At 42.5% G+C, this 19,661-nt stretch overlaps 1 protein-coding gene across 2 annotated transcripts in view; it reads right to left on the bottom strand.

The window, feature by feature from the left end:
• Window positions 1-3,825: 3,825 nt before the first annotated feature.
• The window catches only part of LOC119962838 (zinc finger SWIM domain-containing protein 6), a 205,320-nt gene continuing 189,484 nt past the window's right edge, over window positions 3,826-19,661 (bottom strand). The window contains exons 12-15 of one of the 2 annotated variants that reach the window (XM_038790992.1): window positions 12,506-12,669; window positions 10,586-10,667; window positions 5,412-6,253; window positions 3,826-4,308 (exon numbers count right to left, since the gene is read on the bottom strand). In XM_038790992.1, the coding sequence (XP_038646920.1) occupies window positions 4,258-4,308; window positions 5,412-6,253; window positions 10,586-10,667; window positions 12,506-12,669 (1,139 nt within the window). In that variant the 3' untranslated portion in view covers window positions 3,826-4,257. Of the gene's footprint in view, window positions 6,254-10,585; window positions 10,668-12,505; window positions 12,670-19,661 lie in introns of both variants that reach the window. The other variant, XM_038790993.1, reaches the window with a different exon arrangement.

Genomic DNA, 19,661 nt, shown 5'->3' with positions numbered 1-19,661 from the left:
AGGTACAGCAAGAAATTAGGAAAGCTCAGAATGTTATCATTTATAGAGAGAGAAATTAAATACAAAAGGTTTACAGGACACTAGTGAGGCTACATCTGGAGTACTGTGTACAGTATTTGTCGCCTTATTTAAGGAAGAATGTAAATGTGTTGGAAGCAGTCCAGAGAAGATTTACCAGACTAATACTAATACCTGGTATTCCCCTAACAGCATATCTTTTGGGATTTGTGGGAGGAAACCGGAGCACCCGGAGGAAACCCACGCAGACACGGGGAGAACGTGCAGACTCCGCACAGTGACCCAAGCCGAGAATCGAGCCCAGGTCCCTGGTGCTGTGAAGCAACAGTGCTAACCACTATGCTACCATGCCACCTCGTAGGGCCTTGATCAAAACTTAAAAGATCCTAAGGGGTCTTGACAAATCTCATTCAATTTTTTTTGTTTAAGAGAACGAGGAACAAGTGCTGAAAATATTCAAAAAGTGCCAATGGAATGCTAGCCTTTATATCCAGAGGATTGGAGTACAAAGACACAGAAGTTATGCTGCAGCTACACAAAACCCTGGTTGGACCACTCTCCTTCGGAAGGATATTTTGGCCTTGCAGGGAGTGCAACATAGTTTTACAAAAAATGATATGTAGACAACAGGGGTTAAGTTAGGAGGAGAGATTCATAGAATTTACAGTGCAGGAGGCCATAAATCTGCACAGCTCTTAGAAAGAGCACCTCACTAAAGACCATGCCTCCACCCTATCACCATAACCTCACCTATGCTTTTTGACACTAAGGGCAATTTATCATGGCCGATCCACCTAACCTGCACATATTTGGACTGTGGGAGGAAACCGGAGCACCCGGAGGAAACCCATGCAGACACGGGGAAAAAGTACAAACTCCACAAAGTCACCAGAGGCCGGAATTGAACCTGGGCCCCTGGAGCTGTGAGGTAGCAGTGCTAACTACTGTGCCACCCATTACACTAATTAGGCCTGTTTGTGCTAGAATTTACGAGGTTAAGGGATGATCTGATCGAAGTCTTCATGATATTAACTGGAAAAGACAGGGTAGATAAAGAAACTATTTCTACTGGTTGTAGATTCTAAAACTAGGAAGCTTAGCAAACTCTTTAGGAGAGATGTTAGGAAGCACTTCTTCAAGCTAAGGGTTGTAGACGTTCGGAACTCTCTCCCACAAACAGCAGTTGAACAGTTGTTAGTTTTAAATCTGAGACCGATCTGTTTAGCAAAGATATTAAGGGATATGGGCCAAAGGAAGGTATATGGAGTTAGGTCACAGAGCAGCCATGATCCAGACATTCCAGGACAGGGTAGAGAGGCTGAATGGCCTATTCATGTTCCTATGACAGGGTGAATGTGGAGAGGATGTTTCATTTTGTGGGAGAATCTACAACTGAGGTCATTGTTGAAAAATAAGGGATCACCCATTTAAAACAGAGATGAGGTGATAGGTTATGAGGGGTCGGTGGGATGCAGATTTGAGGTTACTATCAAATCAGCCTTGATCTAATTGAAGTAGACTGGAATGAATGAATGGCCTACCCCTGTTCCTTATTTGTATATTCTCAATTGCTGCAACACCACTCTATCTTTATGTGGCCTATTCATTGGAGACAGAACCAACTTGCAAGCTAATCAGATCATCGATTTCTGCTCCTTTCCCCCAAGAATCATGTAGGGAAGTAGTTGGAATACACTTAAATAGTCTGGAGCATTTCCTGGAAAATGATTGCATCCTGAGATGGTCACCACCATCCAAGGTATGAATGAGCCGTAATGATCACAAGCTATTAAGGATACTTTTCAGTTAACTTGAACTGCAAAAACTTCCCATTGGGCAATTGCCCAACTCAATGAGACTCATTCGGTGCAGGCTGTATGCACCCTTACCTGAAGTACTCCACCAGATCACTGTAAATCGCAAAATGTGTCCACCATTAACCTAACTGTATGAAATATCTCAATGGGAGCACCATCACAATGATCGCAACATTCAAGGAAACAGTTGACCACCACCTCATCAGAGCAATGAGGCATGGACAGAAAATGCCAATCGCCCACATTCTGAAAACAATCTTCAAAATTGGATCACTGCGTTCTCTGGTCGATCCCATGTAGCAAAACTGCAGTGATTTTATAGAATGCATGTATACATTTCAAAATATATTACAAAATGAGGGTAGTTCAGTCAATTCATCTTGTTCACTACCTTTCATCTGGTTAGTATAGTGATTCAATAATGGGCCTATTGGAACGGGCCCTTGATAAATTACAAAGGATTAACTGTGGCAATCGCACCCTAATTCCACTTGTTTTAAAAAATAACCTAAACATGAGAAACAATACTACTTTTTAAATATACACCTGTACTTAAACTACCCTTTATACAGTACCCTTTATAGTACTGTCTGTGCAGAGTCTGCACGTTCTCCCTGTGTCTGCGTGGGTTTCCTCCGGGTGCCTCCCACATGTCCCGAAAGAAGTGCTTGTTAGGTGAATTGGACATTCTGAATTCTTCCTCAGTGTATGTGGCGACTAGGGGATTTTCACAGTAACTGCATTGCAGTGCAAATGTAAGCCTACTTGTGATACTAATAAAGATAATTATATTTCAGTATTAGCTCTTACAATCCAAATTCCCAAACTATTCAATATAATTTAAATCAAAATGTGGAAAATCAGACACACTCAGTCTGCTCATCTTGTTTCCAGAGTTTCTGCAATGGTTATGGATTGGTAAGTGATGGAATGGGAGCAATTAGGTTATGAATTAAAGGTTTTAACACAAGTGCACTGTATTTATTGGCTTAAGTGCCATTTTTGTGTAGCTAATGGTGGTTAAGCTACTATAAACGGTGAATCAGCTTTTATACTTCTGCCAATCAGATGTGTTGGCGAATTAATTATTTAAAGCCAATTAGGCATATTCTAAATTAAGCCATTTAATTGAACTCGGATGGCTACTAATGAAGACATACTAGGTGAAATTAGACAACATCTAATGCAGAAGCCAGAATATTTTTGAAAATGCATACAATAAAAGGACTATCTGCACATATTTTAATTACCAAATAATGAGTTTCTGTCAAGCAGAAATAAGTTGCAACAAGTTCGAAGTTGGTACAGAATCACCACCATTTCAGAGCATTCAACAGCCCTATTGCTGCTACCAAGGTCGCAGGAATAGCCCTCAGGTTTAAGAACATGATGGAGATCCTTTTGTCTGATGACGCAGCAGGAATGCCTCTAAATTGCTGGCTTCTGCACAATCACTTTCTCGTACTTCAGGTAAGTTGAAGAGATGTTGCAATCCACCAGAGGCAGTCCTGCAGTAATTTAACAGAGCAATATGCAAAAGAAACAAGTGCCCATTGAAACATTTATAGCTGTCATTAAAGGAATCACATTATGGAGAGAAAAAGTAATTAGTGACAAGCTATTTGTCACCGTGCAATTCACATGTTATTGATCACTTTACCTTTTAGTCAAAACTGTCTAAAGACAAAGTTTAGAAGTAGCAATTATAAAGAGGCAGAAAAACAATTAGGTAGATATATATCAGTTTAACACAACCTTGTGACACTTCCCTGTAATTTGTAATTACAAATCTAATCAGCTGCATTCTAGGAAAAGCTATCCAGCACAAAGTACAAACAAGGCCCTTTCCATTCCAAAAGTGGTATTGCATAAGCATGCACTTGCAAGTAAAAAAAAACTTTAAAAGTTCACATATTTATAAAACTGTTCACAAATTGATTTTTGGGCGCTTATAGCTGACAGGCAAATATATATTATACACAGAGACATCTTTAACTTTCAAAAAACTAATTTTAATCAAAACAAAAAAATTGTTGAATCATTAACAAGTTTATAAAACAGTGATTTAGTTACATAAATAAATTGATATCAGTGTATCAAATCTTAATTACTTTTAAACTTCAAGAGCATGTTTACACGGGCGATGAAGTACAATCTTTTACCTACTATAATAAATAAAATGGTGAGCAAGAAATTATAATTTTCTTTTCCTAAACAGCAAAAAAGGCTACAGAACATACCTCTAGCATTTTCCCTAGTGGAAGGAACAAGTGACACTAGTAACATTTTGCACCCAACATAAAAACTCTTATAAAGCACAAGATACAGAACAGTTCTGCTAAATTAAAGACTCAAAATAGAAACCAAAGTCATTTTTAATGAACAGTTTGGTAGTTAGATGTCCAGTTTGGTTATTTTTTTTTTAAAGCATTAAGACAAGGCAAGATAGAAGGCTGTTCTCTCTTGAGGAATTCTATAGGAGGAAAAAAAAGTAGAACAGTCTTACTACACAGCAACTTCCTGTCCTGCACAAAGTCAGTTCCCAATGCAGATTAATATATGTTATTGAGCACATAAGTAGCATTTCACTATACCACTGCAAAGGCCTACTGTAACATCTTTTTATTGTAAAACACATAGTTCAACCTTTTCAAGGATGTCTTAAATTGTTGTAGTTCAGTTCTAGACTAGGAGGCACAAAGCCCGATTCTGGCAAATACTTTTAATGCTAAGGCTTACTGCTCTGGCTGTCATTTGTTTTTTGCCCCTCTTAACTATGGTGTCTGTTACAAGCAGATATTTTTTTTCTTTTTTAAAATTATGTTTTCTCAGACTAGTTATCAGTCCAATCATGCAACAGAGGTGGTGGCTCTGCATAGATGCCCAGCACGCAATTCTCCACCTGAGCCAACCTGAAGCAAGGCGCACTTTAGTCCTTCTGATATGTTTTTATACCAAGCTACTGCAGCTTCAAGTATTTTGCATTACATAGAATATTTTATAAATTAAAATGTTACGTATATTTTTTCAATATTCAGACATATACTATAATATATACAGTACAATAAATGCTCTCATTCTTTCTTCGATAAATCCCTGAGAATGTGTGTTGACAGTCGCTAATTACACATGCACGAGCAACGTGTGCCATGCTTCTGGATGAACAGCACTGCAAAGCCACGTGGTCAGCCTTGTATTTTTAATACACTGAAATGTAAGGATGAGTAATGAAGGAGTAAAGCTGAATCCATACGAGGTACTTATCACTTAGGATGGAGGTGTCTGTTTGGTTTAAAGCCATACTCTTAGGCTGTGAATGTACATACGAAGACAGGAGCGACGTGGGCTTTTTGCCACTTGACAACATGTACTCAGTGTAAACTGATTCTTTTTTTTTCTCTTTTCTCGCATACAAAAGACACACATAAATCTCACAATCAACAGGGTTAAAGTTTGTGAACTGTTCGTTATTATACACATATAATACCGGTGTGGCTCTGGTTTAAGTTAAAAAGGATACAAAGGCAGGCTCAATAAAAAGATAGGACAACGTGATCAACCAAATCGCTCACGCACCAACATCATGAGTTTCTTCTTGCCTTTGTAAATTTGCTTCAGGTTGTCAATAAACTGTGTAAACTGGATGTGTCCATCATGAGCCATCAAGAAGGTCTCTCGTGCCTTGCTTAGGAACTCTATAAACTCACTATAGTGCCGTGGACTAATGTGTGTAAGCCGTGAATGTGTTGTATTTATATAGGCCCCAATAGTGGCATCCAAGAGCTGTCTGAGTGGGGCTTTGTCCAGTGACATTAATTTCCCAGAGTTCCTCCGTCCGTGGAGTCCCACCATTCCTGGTGTGGTCAAAGTGCACCGGCGCAGAATGTCAGAAAGTACTGTAGCACACTGAACACTTTTAACCACCAGAGGTATTATAGCTGCAAGCTCATTCTTCCCAAGGGAGTGGCTGAGTGCACATGCCCATAGGACGTCATTAATGGCAGGGTGTGTATCCTGATTGTAACCCAGGTTGAGATGCGTCATTGCTAAGGTGGCTAGCTTATAGGCCCGCATCGGGTAACCACGGTGCTCCATGTATCGAGCAATTGTGAAGAGCTGTGTATAACTCATACCAGTCGTGGCAGCATCTAGAACTATTTGGTAAGCAGTCTCAAAAGCTATATGGTCCTTTTCACACAGGGTTAGGGCTGAGAGGGCACAGTTTTGAGGATCCTTCATAGCACATTGCAGTGCAAGCGTCCTTGCACTGCTGGCTAGTTTTTCCCGTTGGTTGTAGTCCAGGTTCAATCTAACAACTGTGCTATGGGACATTACTGTAGTGGCAACAATACTGGTAGCTTCTGTTGGGGTGAATAGTGTAAACCAACTCTGCATAATGCTGTCCAATGCATAAACTCCTAAAAAGGAAAAGAGAAAAGGTTTAGATATTTTGCTCTTATGAATAATAGGTCCCAGTATACAATAGGACCCAAGCCTCTGCACAGTTTACAAAGAATACAAGTGAAGTAAAAGTAATCTTTATTGTCACAAGTCGGCTTACATTAACAATGCAATGAAGTTACTGTCAAAATCCCCTAGTCACCACATTCCGGCGCCTGTTCGGGTACACCGAGGGAGAATTCAGAATGTCTAATTCACCTAACAACATATCTTTGGACTGTGGGAGGAAACCGGAGCACCTGGAGGAAACCCACGCACACACGGGGAGAATGTGCAGACTCCACACAGACAGCGACCTAGGTTGGACCCCTGGAGCTGTGAAGAAACGGTGCTAACCACTGTGCTACCGTGTCACCTAAGTACATCCATGTCTGCAAAAAGTTTCTTTACATTTCAAATGATTGTAAACATTTCATTTGGCGTGATTAGGGCAATAGAAACAGAAGGGAAAGGGAAATTACAGAAGAGGATGCAGGAGCACAAGAAACCATGGAATGGGAAAAGCCCCTTTCCTTCAAATACCACATGCACCTGGCTCCTATCTCCAACTAATCAGGCCAGTATTTGCAAAGGAAACATAACACAATAAAAACATTTTTCAAAAGATCAGGTTTCTTCATAGTTTCTTAAAATGATCTGAATTTATCATAAGTTTTCTAAAATCATTTAATCAATTAATTCTAAAACTTTGGGGGCGATCTATCGGCCTCACCGCACCCGACGCGGGAACGCGAGGCCTCTCGTGGGATTTATCGGCTTTGCCATGCCTTGTGAGGTCTACCGAGATCTTGTGAGGCGCCACGATCTGGATCCCGCCCAATGAAGTTGGGAACCAGATTTGGATATTCGGGTGTGTAGACAGTCTCACTACATGTCAATGTCGGATCCACTCATAGCCTGGACCTAACAGCCTCGCCATGGAGTCTCCAGGCTGGCAGCGTTTAGCACTGATTTCCACGTGGGACAGGCATAACCACACTTTTTGGGGGAGGGAGGGGGGGGGAGGGGGGCACTGTCGAGGGGATCTCGCTATCCCAGGAAGCTAAGTGCGACTTTGGCGGGGAGCTCCTCGCCGAGGCCCAGAAATGAAGCGGAGTCCCGTTTAACAGCAGGGTCATTCTCAGTGCTGCCAGCACCAAGAAACATTCCGCTAAACGTGCTCGGCACGCCACTGTTTAATTTCCGTTAAAAATCACACCCTCTACCTACAAGTTTAAACCCAACTCGTACCAAATAACCAATTTTCTTTCTTAAAGGAACTCAGCAGATTAGCATCAATCCACTGGGAAACAGACTTCCTCCCTCAAACAGAGGAAAAATATCCCACCTGAGCTCTGTGCTCATGAGGGTTGACTATCTGCATCATACAACGGTAACGGAATTAAGAAGCTACTTGCATCTACCTTGTACATTGAGGGGGATATATGGTGAGCTTCTTGCTGTGGTTCCAAGTCTCCTAATTAGCATCCTCCTAATTGAGCACCTTTGTGTTTGTCATCCCAATGCCACAGGCTCAAAGGGCTGGTAGCTCTGTAGCCTTGATAGCATCACTGGTGGATACTGTTGAGGCAGATAGAGGGTGCCTCAAAATGAAGAGGCTTCAATTGCATGGATGGATTGGAGAAGGTGGAGCTGTTCTCCATCGAGCAGAGAAGGCTCTGGTGGACGGAGCAAGACCGGATCCATAGAGATAAGGGAACCACCTTTAAAGGTCTCCCTGATTGGTGTATAAAACAAGTCCTCCAGCCACCCCTCCCCGTAGACATGGAGGACTCTCCCCTCAGGGCACATTCCTGTGCTGTACAGTTCTTTGTTTGCTCTCCACCACTCCACGCTCTCCCCGCTTCCCCACCGGACTATCAACATCAATCATAGAATCCCTAATGCAGAAGGAGGCCATTCAGCATATCGAGCCTGCATTGAACCTCTGAAAGAGTACCCTAACCTAGGCCCAATCCCCCACCCTATCCTTGTAACCCCACCAAGGGACAATTTAGTATATCCAGTCCACCTAACTTGCATACCTTTGGACTGTGGGAGGAAACTGGAGCAGCCGGAGGAAACCCACACAGACGCAGGAAGAACGTGCAAACACCACACAGACTGTTGCCCGAGGTCGGAATCGAACCTGGCTCCCTGGCGCTGTGAGGTAGCAGTGCTAACCACTGTGCCACCCCAGCTTAAGTACATGTTAAAATATTATAATAATTGGAAATAAGGAACATGAACCTGAGGAGAGGCAGTGAAATCTCAAACTGAGATCTCGCTGCTGTAAATCTCGTTATGGCCCTCTCACGAGATATAGCAGCTATAACAGGATTTGTGCCGGTGGTGAACGGGCCCAGTATATCCTGCCCTAGATTGAACAGAGGGGAGTTCAACAATGGCTGGAGTGGAAATGGGAAATTTGACATGTTGGAGCACCAGTGGTGCTCTTTTGAGGTAGAGGCAGAAGAGTAAGCTTTCCTCTGCATCTGACCTTTCAGCACATTGTTATGGTGCCAAAGGTTAAACAGCACAAAGACCAGCCACTTGGCCCATTGTATCTCACATGGCTTTTTGCTACAGTAATCAAAAACTAACTTCCTTCTCCATTTAACTACAATTTTAAAAAAAAAAAATCCATTCCCATACCAACCTGGTATTTATTGCCCACCTCTCGTTGCACTGAGAAGATGGTAATACAACCAGGGGTCTTGCTAAACCATGAGAGTGGGCTATTAAGAGTTGCATACAGGCTAGAGTGTGTAAAGGCTGCAGATTTCCTTCCCTAAATGGAATTCATGAACCAACTGAGTTTATGTGACAACCCCACAGGTTCATGGCTACTTTTCACTGATACAAGTTTTATTTGCATATTATCCATGACATTATTAATCCAGGCCTCCAGATTATTAGTCCAGTGTATATCTACGCCAACCCATGTATGTATCTTGTGTCTCACCCACTGTCAGTATTGGCTCTCGCACTTTCAGGTAATTATGTATTTGAACCTTTAGATCATCCACAGCATTTTTCCATTAGGTACATATTCTCATTCCATGGGCGGGATTTACCAACCACCTCGTCGCATGATTTTTGGTGGCAGAGGTGGCCCGCCGGTGGGACCTTTTTGTCCCGCCACTGTCAGCGGGATTTCTCGTTGACTGCACCCCTCATAGTCGGGAAACTCGTGCGCCTTCGGTGGGCCTGGAATATCCCGCCGGAGTGAACAGCTGGTAAATTGCGCTCCATATCTTTTATTCCAAAATAGATGACCTCACACTTGACACACACAAATGCCCATTCTGCTCTTTTCCCTCCTGTAGACTTTTGCAATCTTTTTTATTAATTGTGAAACTGCTAACTTTTAGTTGTCAGCAAATTTAAATTATGTTCCTTGAATGCACATACAAATAAACTTTGCAAACATTTTTTGTTTTCTTTTTAAAAACCATACAGCCAGCGCAGACGAGGGTACATTTCCAATACCTTTCCAATCTGGGTAGCATCCATTGACCTAATCTCCGATTCCTATCCACCAATTAACTTTCTATCCAAATTGCTACATTTATTTATGCACTATATGCCTATATTTTTCAAACTCCTTGTGACATACTAAGATCTGGATTATTTGATCCAAAACAAACAAAGCTGTTAGCCCATTTTGATATACTCCTTGTGCCTTTCTTTGCAGTTTTGTCCTCATTCTGTAATATCTTTACTGACGTGTCAAGCAGTCAGATTTGTCCAGGCTGCAACACAGCCATTGTAATTCTGCTACTTAAGGTGTGCAAGACTGACTTGTCTTGGTCCGCCCTGTGACCTTTTCTCCTCACAAGGAAGTGCCTGCTTGCCACTTTGCTTGGGCGGGGCAAGGAATTTCCTATACAGAAAAATTACAAAGTAACTTAACAGTTTCCTAAAATGCTTATTACAATCTGATGCTCCCACATTCTTTTGGACACCATTGTTTACACTATGCAAATCACATTGGGCCATTAAACCCTGCAGAATCAACATGGCCCCACCAAATCTCAGCAACAGCAGCTCCAATGTTTATGGTGTTTCTCTGGGGTTTCCTGGAATATCTGCCAAAGTTGCAGCAGCAGATTGGGAGGGCCCCCCATCAGAAATAGAAACTTTTAAGCCTGAACCCTTTGTCCTCAGAGGCTGACAGAGCATTGGGCAGTTTAAAAAAAAAATCAGATTTCTAGCATTTTTTGCTTTTATGTTTTCACAAAAGTTTTCTTCGTACGCAGCCTCTTTAATGCAGCTGCTCGTGATGTGAATTACAACTTTTGACTCACCTACTTCTGTAGCACATGTTACCAACCATCGCACCATCTCACGACGGCGCCAGTTTAATGTTGATAATGTCATTCGCATAACCTGCAACGGAATAGTTTTAAAATAGAAGTTTAGATTTTTCAAAAATGACTGGTCGAATGAAAAGCTGCTGGAAGAAGAAAAAAAAAAACTGGTGTCAATTACTGGCACTCCGATATTTCCCCTTTGAAGCTCGAGATTATTGCATTTCATGGAGGGACAGGAAAGGCCGGCAGTAAACAAAAATTCCAATGAAAGTTGTGCTCATGATGCTGGGTGATTAGGGCACTTTTCCCATTTTGGGCATCCTGCATCAGCTTCCAAGTCACAATATGGCATTGTCAAGGTGCAGAATAAAACTTGGATTATACTGCGCCACAAAAATGTATCTCAGCCCTAGCCTCAGAAACCACAACCTACTGCACCAATATAGCTCCCATTTCCAACACCAGTCTTTCCGCTCACTGTCTTGATCAATGGTCTATATAATTCCAAATTAAAGGCAGCTTTAACACCTAATAAAAATTACCCAAACTTAGACTCATCTCATCATAAGGTCCCAAATGTAATTTGATTGCGTCAACAACAACTTGTATTTACATAGTGCTTTACGTCGAAAAGACATCACAATCATTTTACAAACTAGATAAATGAATGGTCACTGATTGTGAAAGAAAATAGGACGAATGAATTGAGGCAGAACAGAAATACAGTTGAGAAGTGATTAGTATAGGCTGTTAATAGCACAGAGGGAGGAGATATGGATTTTAGAAATGGAATTCCAGAGGTTGTTCCGGAGGAGCAGGATGTAAAGCATGGCAGTCAATATAAAGAAAGAATGTGCACTTATATTTATATAGTGGGTGAAGATACGGGAAAATGTTAAGGAGTGATTGAAAATCCATGCAGCAGAAAAGAGAGCCCAGAAAGGAAATCAGAAGGTGGCTGTGGACTAAAATAAAAACAACAGATCAACCTCTACTCAGCTACAGCACTTAGTGGTTAATGTGCTGAAATAGCATCCAAAGCTACATTGTGATGGAGAGTATAATGGAGTGAGCGGTCAACAGCAAAAGACCATGTAGCAATAAGAGGAATTTTATATCAGTTTAATGCACTTCTCCCGACAAAGGGTGAAAACCACACCTGCAAACTAGAATCAAGAAAACAAAGGTTGCACACATATGACAGGAAATGCAGGAGAAACAGCAGGAAAGGCCTTCAGTACAGATGGTGAGAAAACGGACCACCAGATAGAAAAGCTACTGTGGAGAAGGTTGCAATTGGGGAAGGCAATCAAAGTGAACAACGTAAGCCGGAGAAAATGTCAGTAAGATGCTAGGAAAGTAATCAGTATTGGAGTTAACAAATGGCTCACTAGGTGATGAATAGCTGCCCTCCCTCACTTGTTCAAACCCAAATGCCAGAGGTTAAAAAAAAGTCACTGTGGATGGGTTAACTGAATAGTACTCTTTTATGTAATGATCAATAACTCGCTAGGTAGGCAAAATATAGGATTTGATCACTTTTGATACAAATTTTGCAAAAGGTGTTCATCCAAATAATTTTACAATTAAAAAAAAAAAGATAATGCATAATTTGAGGAAATATACATGATTTGTGATTGTCACAAGTTGTTACAAATAGGTGCACTGCATAGGGAATAATATTTATTAAGCACAAGATACACAGCCCCTTTTTTTGGTCGGTTTGGGAGAGAGAAAGAGTGAAGCATATTACTTTATTAATAATTCAGAACAAATCTTCACATGATGGCACATCGTCACTGTTGACCACGGTCTGAATAATAATAAGAGCCTATCTGGTTCTAACTCACCCACTGAAATTGCCTTGGGTAAAAAAAGAACACCATTGATCTCGGCATTGCACTGTGGACTTACCTGAAGACCCAGCTCCAGGGACACTTTGAGAAGGGTAATATCGGGCAAACTGTCCATAGGAGTTGCTATTTTAAATGCATCCTGGGCAAGCTTGAAGATGTGTGATGAGGAGTGAATGTTCTTTTGTATGGATTCTAACACTGTTTCCAGCCTCACAACATCTCCTGCAATTATTTGAAAAGATGCAGTTTTGCTGAATTGCCTTTAAACAAACATATCTAAATACAAGTTTGCATTTGAAAATAAAAAGTACTCTGCTATAAATTCAATGAGGTAAACAGGTCTAATCAGTATCTCTACATACATAGCTGCTATTATATCTTTTATGCAAAAGTTGGATGCCAAAATGTTTTAAACTATTCTGTAAGCATAATTTAGTCTGTGCTGTGACAACAGAGGGATACTTACCTCTTTAAAAGTGATGAGTACTTCTTTTTGGGAAGGGGGCAAGAGGTGGGGGTGTGGGGCGTCAGAAGATGTATGCTCTGTATACACAATATCAACAGCAGTTTTGGACAGCAGCTGCTCTCTGTAACCAAGTCACTGGGCAGCAGGCAGCTAATCACCAACCTGGCCCTGAACTAGCTCTCTGAACAGCAACTGAAAAAGGAAAATGCAGAGTAGTAGCTGCTGTCTTATTTTCATTTCAACTCTAACCCCGTATAAAAGGTGCAGATCTTACACTGGAGTTGGGCAAACAGATCAAGGATTCACCAATTGGGAACAGCTTTTAACTTGTTCCCCAAGAGCAAAGACGCTTATGAAAAAAATCCCCAAACTTTACAGCCCTCTTATGAGATCACACAGGGGCTTAATGTTACTGAGAAATCATAGCTGCACAAAATTACAAGAGCTGGACTGTCTGGGGCTGAGTGGCCTCCTGCCACTCTCCAATATAGGCTGCAGACGCATCAGCCTTTAACTAATTGTTGATTCCACCAAAGTGCCATGTGCCAGAAAAATATTATAATGACATAATCCAGTTTCAAGGGACAAAGCAGGTGCAGCCTGACCACCACCAACCCTGGCAGAGCGACACAGGCCCCATTGAATAAATTATTATTGAATTTAATGTTCTATGTATAAAGTTTTACAGTTAAGGCAAAAGACAATCAAACTGCAAAGCACAAGTTGTCTTGCATTTGACTACGTCCCAGACTTCCTGATGAAAAAACTGAAGGAAATAAAAATAGCAAGGACAAGAAATCAAATAGGCCCAAATGCTCCTGGAAATACACAGCAGGCTAGAGAGCAAAGCCTAGTGGGCCAGACCCCCCCCTTCAATACTGAAAAATTAAGAGGTAAGCAAGAATTAGAAAAGGCAATGGAGAGAGGAATAAACAACAAGTAGCTTAATCAAGATAGGTTAATGTGTTGAATGATTTGCAACCTCCTTAAATGAAAAGCAGGAAATTGTTAATTGATATAAATGATCAGCTCAGTCGGCAAGACATTAAACAAATAAAAGAACCCACACAAAGAGGTAAGACAATGAGAAGTCCAACTGCATAGGAAAAAAGCAAGAAAATGAGGGAAGTTAGAGGAGGGGAGTGGAGAAACAACAGGAAGTCTACAGTTGCAGGTCCAAAATGAAAACAAAAATGCTGAGTGCATCAATCCTCAATAAGAAATAAAACACAGACAAACATAGAGAATTGTTACAGCGCAGGAGTTGGTCAGTGGGACCACTATATCCTCACTCTCAGGCAGAGCATTCCAGACTCTAGCTGCTCGCTGTGTGAAAATGCTTTCCCGTGTCGCTTTTGCTCATTTTACCAATAGTTTAAATCCTGCATCCTTTCACAATTGGGAACAGTTTCTCCCCCATCTTCTCTGTCCAGAGCCCTTGTGATTTTGAATATCTGTATCAAAACCTCTCCCAGGCTTCTCTTAAAAGGAAAAGGTAACTTCTCCAACCTACCTTCATAACGGACATTCCTCATCCCTGGAACCATACTTGTATCAATAAAGCCTATTATACTGTATGTTCTATTAACTGCTCTCAACCTGTCCTGCCACCTTTAATGACTTATGCACGTACTGATCCTGGTCGCTCTGCTCCTACACTCCCTTTTGAATAGTAACTGTCATAATATACACACACGTATATGATGGTGCACAGACAGGCATTGATTGACACACAGGATGACCAATGAACACACAGAACACAACAGCCAATCACCAGTCAGGACACGACCACTATAAAGCCAGAGGGCACTAGTTTTCCCGCTCTCTTGGGATCCAGCCTCTGAGACAGTCAGAGCCCGTGAGCAACTAGAACATCCACCATGTGGTAGTAAGATAGTCTGGTCAGGTTAGCCTCAGGTCTCCAGTCAACGCAGCATAGTGTTAACCCACAGTTTAAGTATGTATGATAGTTAAGAGTTCAATAAAATAGAGTTGCATTTCTTCAAGTGTTGGAAGCCTATCTCTCTCACTGCTACAGTAAACACAGTCCTCGCAGACCCAGCTTACCCAACACATCAGTAACCTTTATTTTTTACTGTCTCTCCATGTTCTTCCCAACAAAATGTATCACCTACACATTACTACGCACAGAATTCCATCTGTCTGCCCATTCTGCCAACTTGTCTATGTTCTTTTGAAGTTCTCTACTGTTCTTTTCACACTTTACAATGCTGCCAAGTTTTGTATGGTCCACAAATTTTAAAATTGTTCCTGTATCCCCCCCCCCCCCCACCCCAAGATCTAGGTTAATATAGATCAGGAAAGGCAAAGGTCCCAATACCAGCCCCTGGAGAACTACAACCCTTCCTCTAGTCCAGAAAAAATCCATTGACCATTTGTTTCTTGTTACTCAGCCAATTTTGTAACAATATTGCTCATGTCTCTTTTATCCGACAAACTATAACATTTCTCGTACGTCTTTATGTGCAGTACTGTATCAAATGCCTTTTGGAAATCCATGTACATTACATCAACAGCATTGCCCTGATCGATCTTCTCTGTTATCTGTTTGACAAACTCCAGCAAGTTAGTTTAACATCATTTTCCATGAAGAAATCCATGCTGGCTCTTAACATAGAACATCTTCTTAATTAAACCATGTTTATCCACCCAACTCTTAATTCTGCCCCGAACTGACTAATCTGCAGATGCTGAGCTTTTACTTATACCCTTTTATGAAATGGGGCGTAATGTTTGCAATTCTCTAGCACATCCCGGAGTCCAAGGAAGATTGGAAATTCTGTCCAGCGCCTCTGCAATTTCCTCTCTCACTTCCTTCAGTATCCTTGGGTGCATCTTATCCTGTTCTGGTGCTTAGACAGCCTATCCAAAATATTTTAAACCCTCTATCGAAAGAATTTCACCATGGCCTGGGTAGCATCTTCTTCTTTGGTAATGCCGGTGCAAAATATTAATTTAATACTTCAGCTATGTCCCCTGCCTCCATATGTAAATCCACTTTTTGGTTCCTAGTTGGCCCCACTCCTCCTTTTGCCACTCTTTTACTATTTATCTGCTTATAAAAGACTTTGGGGTTCCCTTTTGATACTCCATTTTTGCTCCTCATAAGTGCTTCCTTTCCTCCCCTCTGAATCTTGTACTTAGCCTGGTTCTCAATTGTAAATTCCACCTATTTAGCCCGGTTCTCAATTGTATCTTCTACCTGACACTCGTCATAAGCATACCCTTTTGTCCTTTTTCTTAATTTCTACCTCCTTCGTCATCCAGGGAGCTCTGGATTTGTTTCCCAACCTCTCCCTTTTGAGGGAATATATCATGGGTTATACAGAATGTCAACCCCTCTCCCAGAGGACTCCAACTGGCTCAAACATCAGAATTCCAACATTCCTGGACATGGCCACGAGCAATCCAATGGGGAAAATAAAAATCAAAACATCTTGGGGTAATGAAAAGTGCATCACTTTTCATTTTCAATCAACACTTTTGATAGTTACTATTAAAGGAGAAAAGGATCCGGGGAGGTTAGACGGATAGATGCACTGGAAAATGCATGTGCTGTGTGACCAATGGTGACTGGGGATTGGGCACTTGAGGCACAAAAGACCTTGCAATTAACCCTCCTGGAATATCCAACCATTATGAGCAACCCTACAACATCACCATTACTCCCTCCATTAGAGAAAAATGGGAAATATAGTTAAGGTCTCACATTATTGAAGTCTCGGTTTAGGTCAGAGCGTTGACAACTCCTCAGGAGTGAGATACTGGGCTGAATTTTCCAAGACCTTTAATGGCAGGTTAGGGGACAGGGAGGCGAAGAAACGCCACCTGATGCATTCACACTGCCGGGGAGCTTTCTTATGGCCAGACTTAGAATCGGATTGGCAACCACTCTTTTTTTGACGGTGGGCAATCCACACTTGCTGGAGAATGCAACCCCTCCATCACCCCCCTCACCACCTACTCGTCCAACCAAATGCAGCTCAATGGAGACGACCCCTCTGAAGGGGTATTGGAGCCCCAGGCTCCAGGCCAATAAGAGGGGCCACACCAGCATAAAAAGACACAACCATGGCCAAATCCAATCCAGTGAATGGGCTTCTCCTCTATCAATTTTCACCAGGCATCCTAGATGTTGTTCATTTTTGCACTGCTCTGCAACCTAGTGAGGACATTTTCCATGTTAAAACACCCTCATGGTCCTTGACCTGCCTCAGCTCCAGAGCTGCCAGCCCTCGGATTTGTCCAAAGTATCGGGAGCCTACTTTTCCTATTGTGCACGAGAAACGCGAAGGTGACCAAGTAGGAGATTGACCTCCAGAAGAGAGTTGAGCTGTTCTCATTGCCATTTGTCCTGATGTTGGGGTCCATAGCACACAGAAAAATGCAACCCATTGTTTCCAAGGCCACAATACAGAAAGACCCCCTGGCAAAAGCAGGTTGACATCACCGTGGTGGATTCCTCATGAGAAAGATGATGTAGTGGGGAGGCTGGTGGTGAAGGAAAGGTTTCTGTATGCTCAAAGTTGATCTGATTGGGGGATGAATTCTTCCATTCTGTATTACCAGGATTTCAGTCTTCATCAACTCTGTCTGCAGACTTAATTTTTCTGTTCTGTTTTTGTCCCTTTTTCTTGCACCTTTCTTCATGGGCTACTCTTCTGTTTTGTAAATGCCTTCCTGAATTCCAAGTTGCATGCCTTTTAAAGGAGCTTGCAGGTTATTTACCTCATCAACCTCATCTGATTGAACCATTTATTACATTACCCCTCAATTTTCTTCCCTTGATGTTTGCTTCACGTTTTCAGCTTTAAAGGGTTCCCCCAAAAATAGAGGGATGGAGGGAGCTACCCTGGAAGTCCTCAACCATAATCTCTCGACACCATGAAGCCTCACGGCTTCAGGTCAAACATGGGCAAGGAAGTCCCATTACGACATACCGTCCACTGTCAGCTGATGAACCAGTACTCTTGCATGTTGAACACCACTTGGAGGAAGCACTGAGCGTGGCATGTACTCTGGGTAGGGGATGCCAATGTCCCTCACCCAAAAGTGACTCAGTAGAACCACTACTGACTGAGCTGGCTTTGTCCTTAAGGACATAACTGCTAGATGCACCGAGTCTGTGGTAGATGGCGAGGGACCCAACAGGAGGGAAAAACATACTCACCAGCCTGCCTGTCACAGGTGCATCTGTCCATGACAGTAGCGGTAGGAGTGACCACCACAAAATCCTTGTGGAGACGCTGAGGCTACCCTCCAACGTGGCACTACCCATCGTGCTAAATGGGATTGGGTTCGAACAGATCTAGCAACTCAGGACTAGTTATCCATGAGGCTCTATGAGCCAGCAGTAGCTGCAGAAAGTATTCAATTTGGTAAAATTGGTAACATCTTGGCCCGGCATATCTTCCACTCTACCATTACCATCAAGCCAGGGGATCAACCTTGGTTCAATGAAGTGTGCAGGAGAGCATGCCAGGAGCAGCACCAGGCAGACTGAAAAATGAGGTGTCAACCTGGTGAAGCTACAACACAGGACTATGTGCATGCCAAACAGCATAAGTAGCAAGTGATGGACAGAGCTAGGCGATCCTGCAAACAATGGCTCAGATCTAAGCTCTGCAGTCCTGCCACATCCAGTGGTGAATGGTGGTGGGTGATTAAACAACACACTGGAGGAGGAGGCTCCACAAGTATCCCCATCCTCAATGATGGGGGAGCCCAGCAATCTGTGAAAAAGTCAAGGCTGAAACATTTGCAACCTCTTCTGCCAGAAGTGCCGAGTGGGTGATCTATCTCTGTCTCCTCCGGAGATCCCCAGCATCACAGATGTCAGTCTTCAGCCAATTTGATTCACCTCATCTGATATCAAGAAACGGCTGAAGGCACTGGATACTGCAAAGGCTATGGGCCCCAACAATATTCCAAACTCGTGTTCCAGAACTTGTCGCATCCCTAGCCAAGCTGTTCCAGTAAGGTTACAACACTGGCATATACCTGGCAATGTGAAAAATTGCCCAGGTGTGTCCTGTACACAAGAAGCATGGCAAATCCAACCCAGCCAATTACTGACCTGTCGATCTATTCTCAATCATTCAGCAAAGTGATGGAAGGGGGTCACCAACAGTGCTATCAAGCGGCACTTACTCAGCAATAATCTGCTCACGGGTGCTCAGTTTGGGTTCTGCCAGGGTCACTCAGTTCCTGACCTCATGTTCTTGGCCTTGACCTGGCCTTGGTTCAAACATGGACAAAAGAGCTGAACTCCAGAGGTGAGGGGAGAGTGACTGCCCTTGACATCAAGGCAGCATTCGATCGAGTATGGCATCAAGGAACCCTGGCAGAACTGGAGTCAATGGGAATCAGGGGGAAAATTCTGGCTGGAATCATACCTGGCACAAAGGAAGATGGTTGTGGTCGTTAGAAGACAGTCATTTCAGTCACAAGACATCACTGCAGGAGTTCCTCAGGGTAATGTCCTCAGCCCAACCATCTTCAGCTGCTTCATAAATGACCTTCCTTCCAACACAAGGTCAGATATGAAGATGTTCACTGATGATTGCACAATGCTCTGCATCATTCACGACTCCTCAGACACTGAAGCAGTCCATGTGCAAATGCCGCAAAACCTGGACAATATCCAGGCATGGGCTGAGAAGTGGCAAATAACACAAGTGCCAGGCAATGACCATCTCATCTCCAATGAGAGTGAATCAAACCATCG

The sequence above is a fragment of the Scyliorhinus canicula genome, chromosome 3 (assembly GCF_902713615.1).
Source record: "Scyliorhinus canicula chromosome 3, sScyCan1.1, whole genome shotgun sequence".
In the NCBI taxonomy this organism is placed as follows: Eukaryota; Metazoa; Chordata; class Chondrichthyes; order Carcharhiniformes; family Scyliorhinidae; genus Scyliorhinus; species Scyliorhinus canicula.
This window is presented reverse-complemented; position numbering and strand designations above follow the sequence as displayed.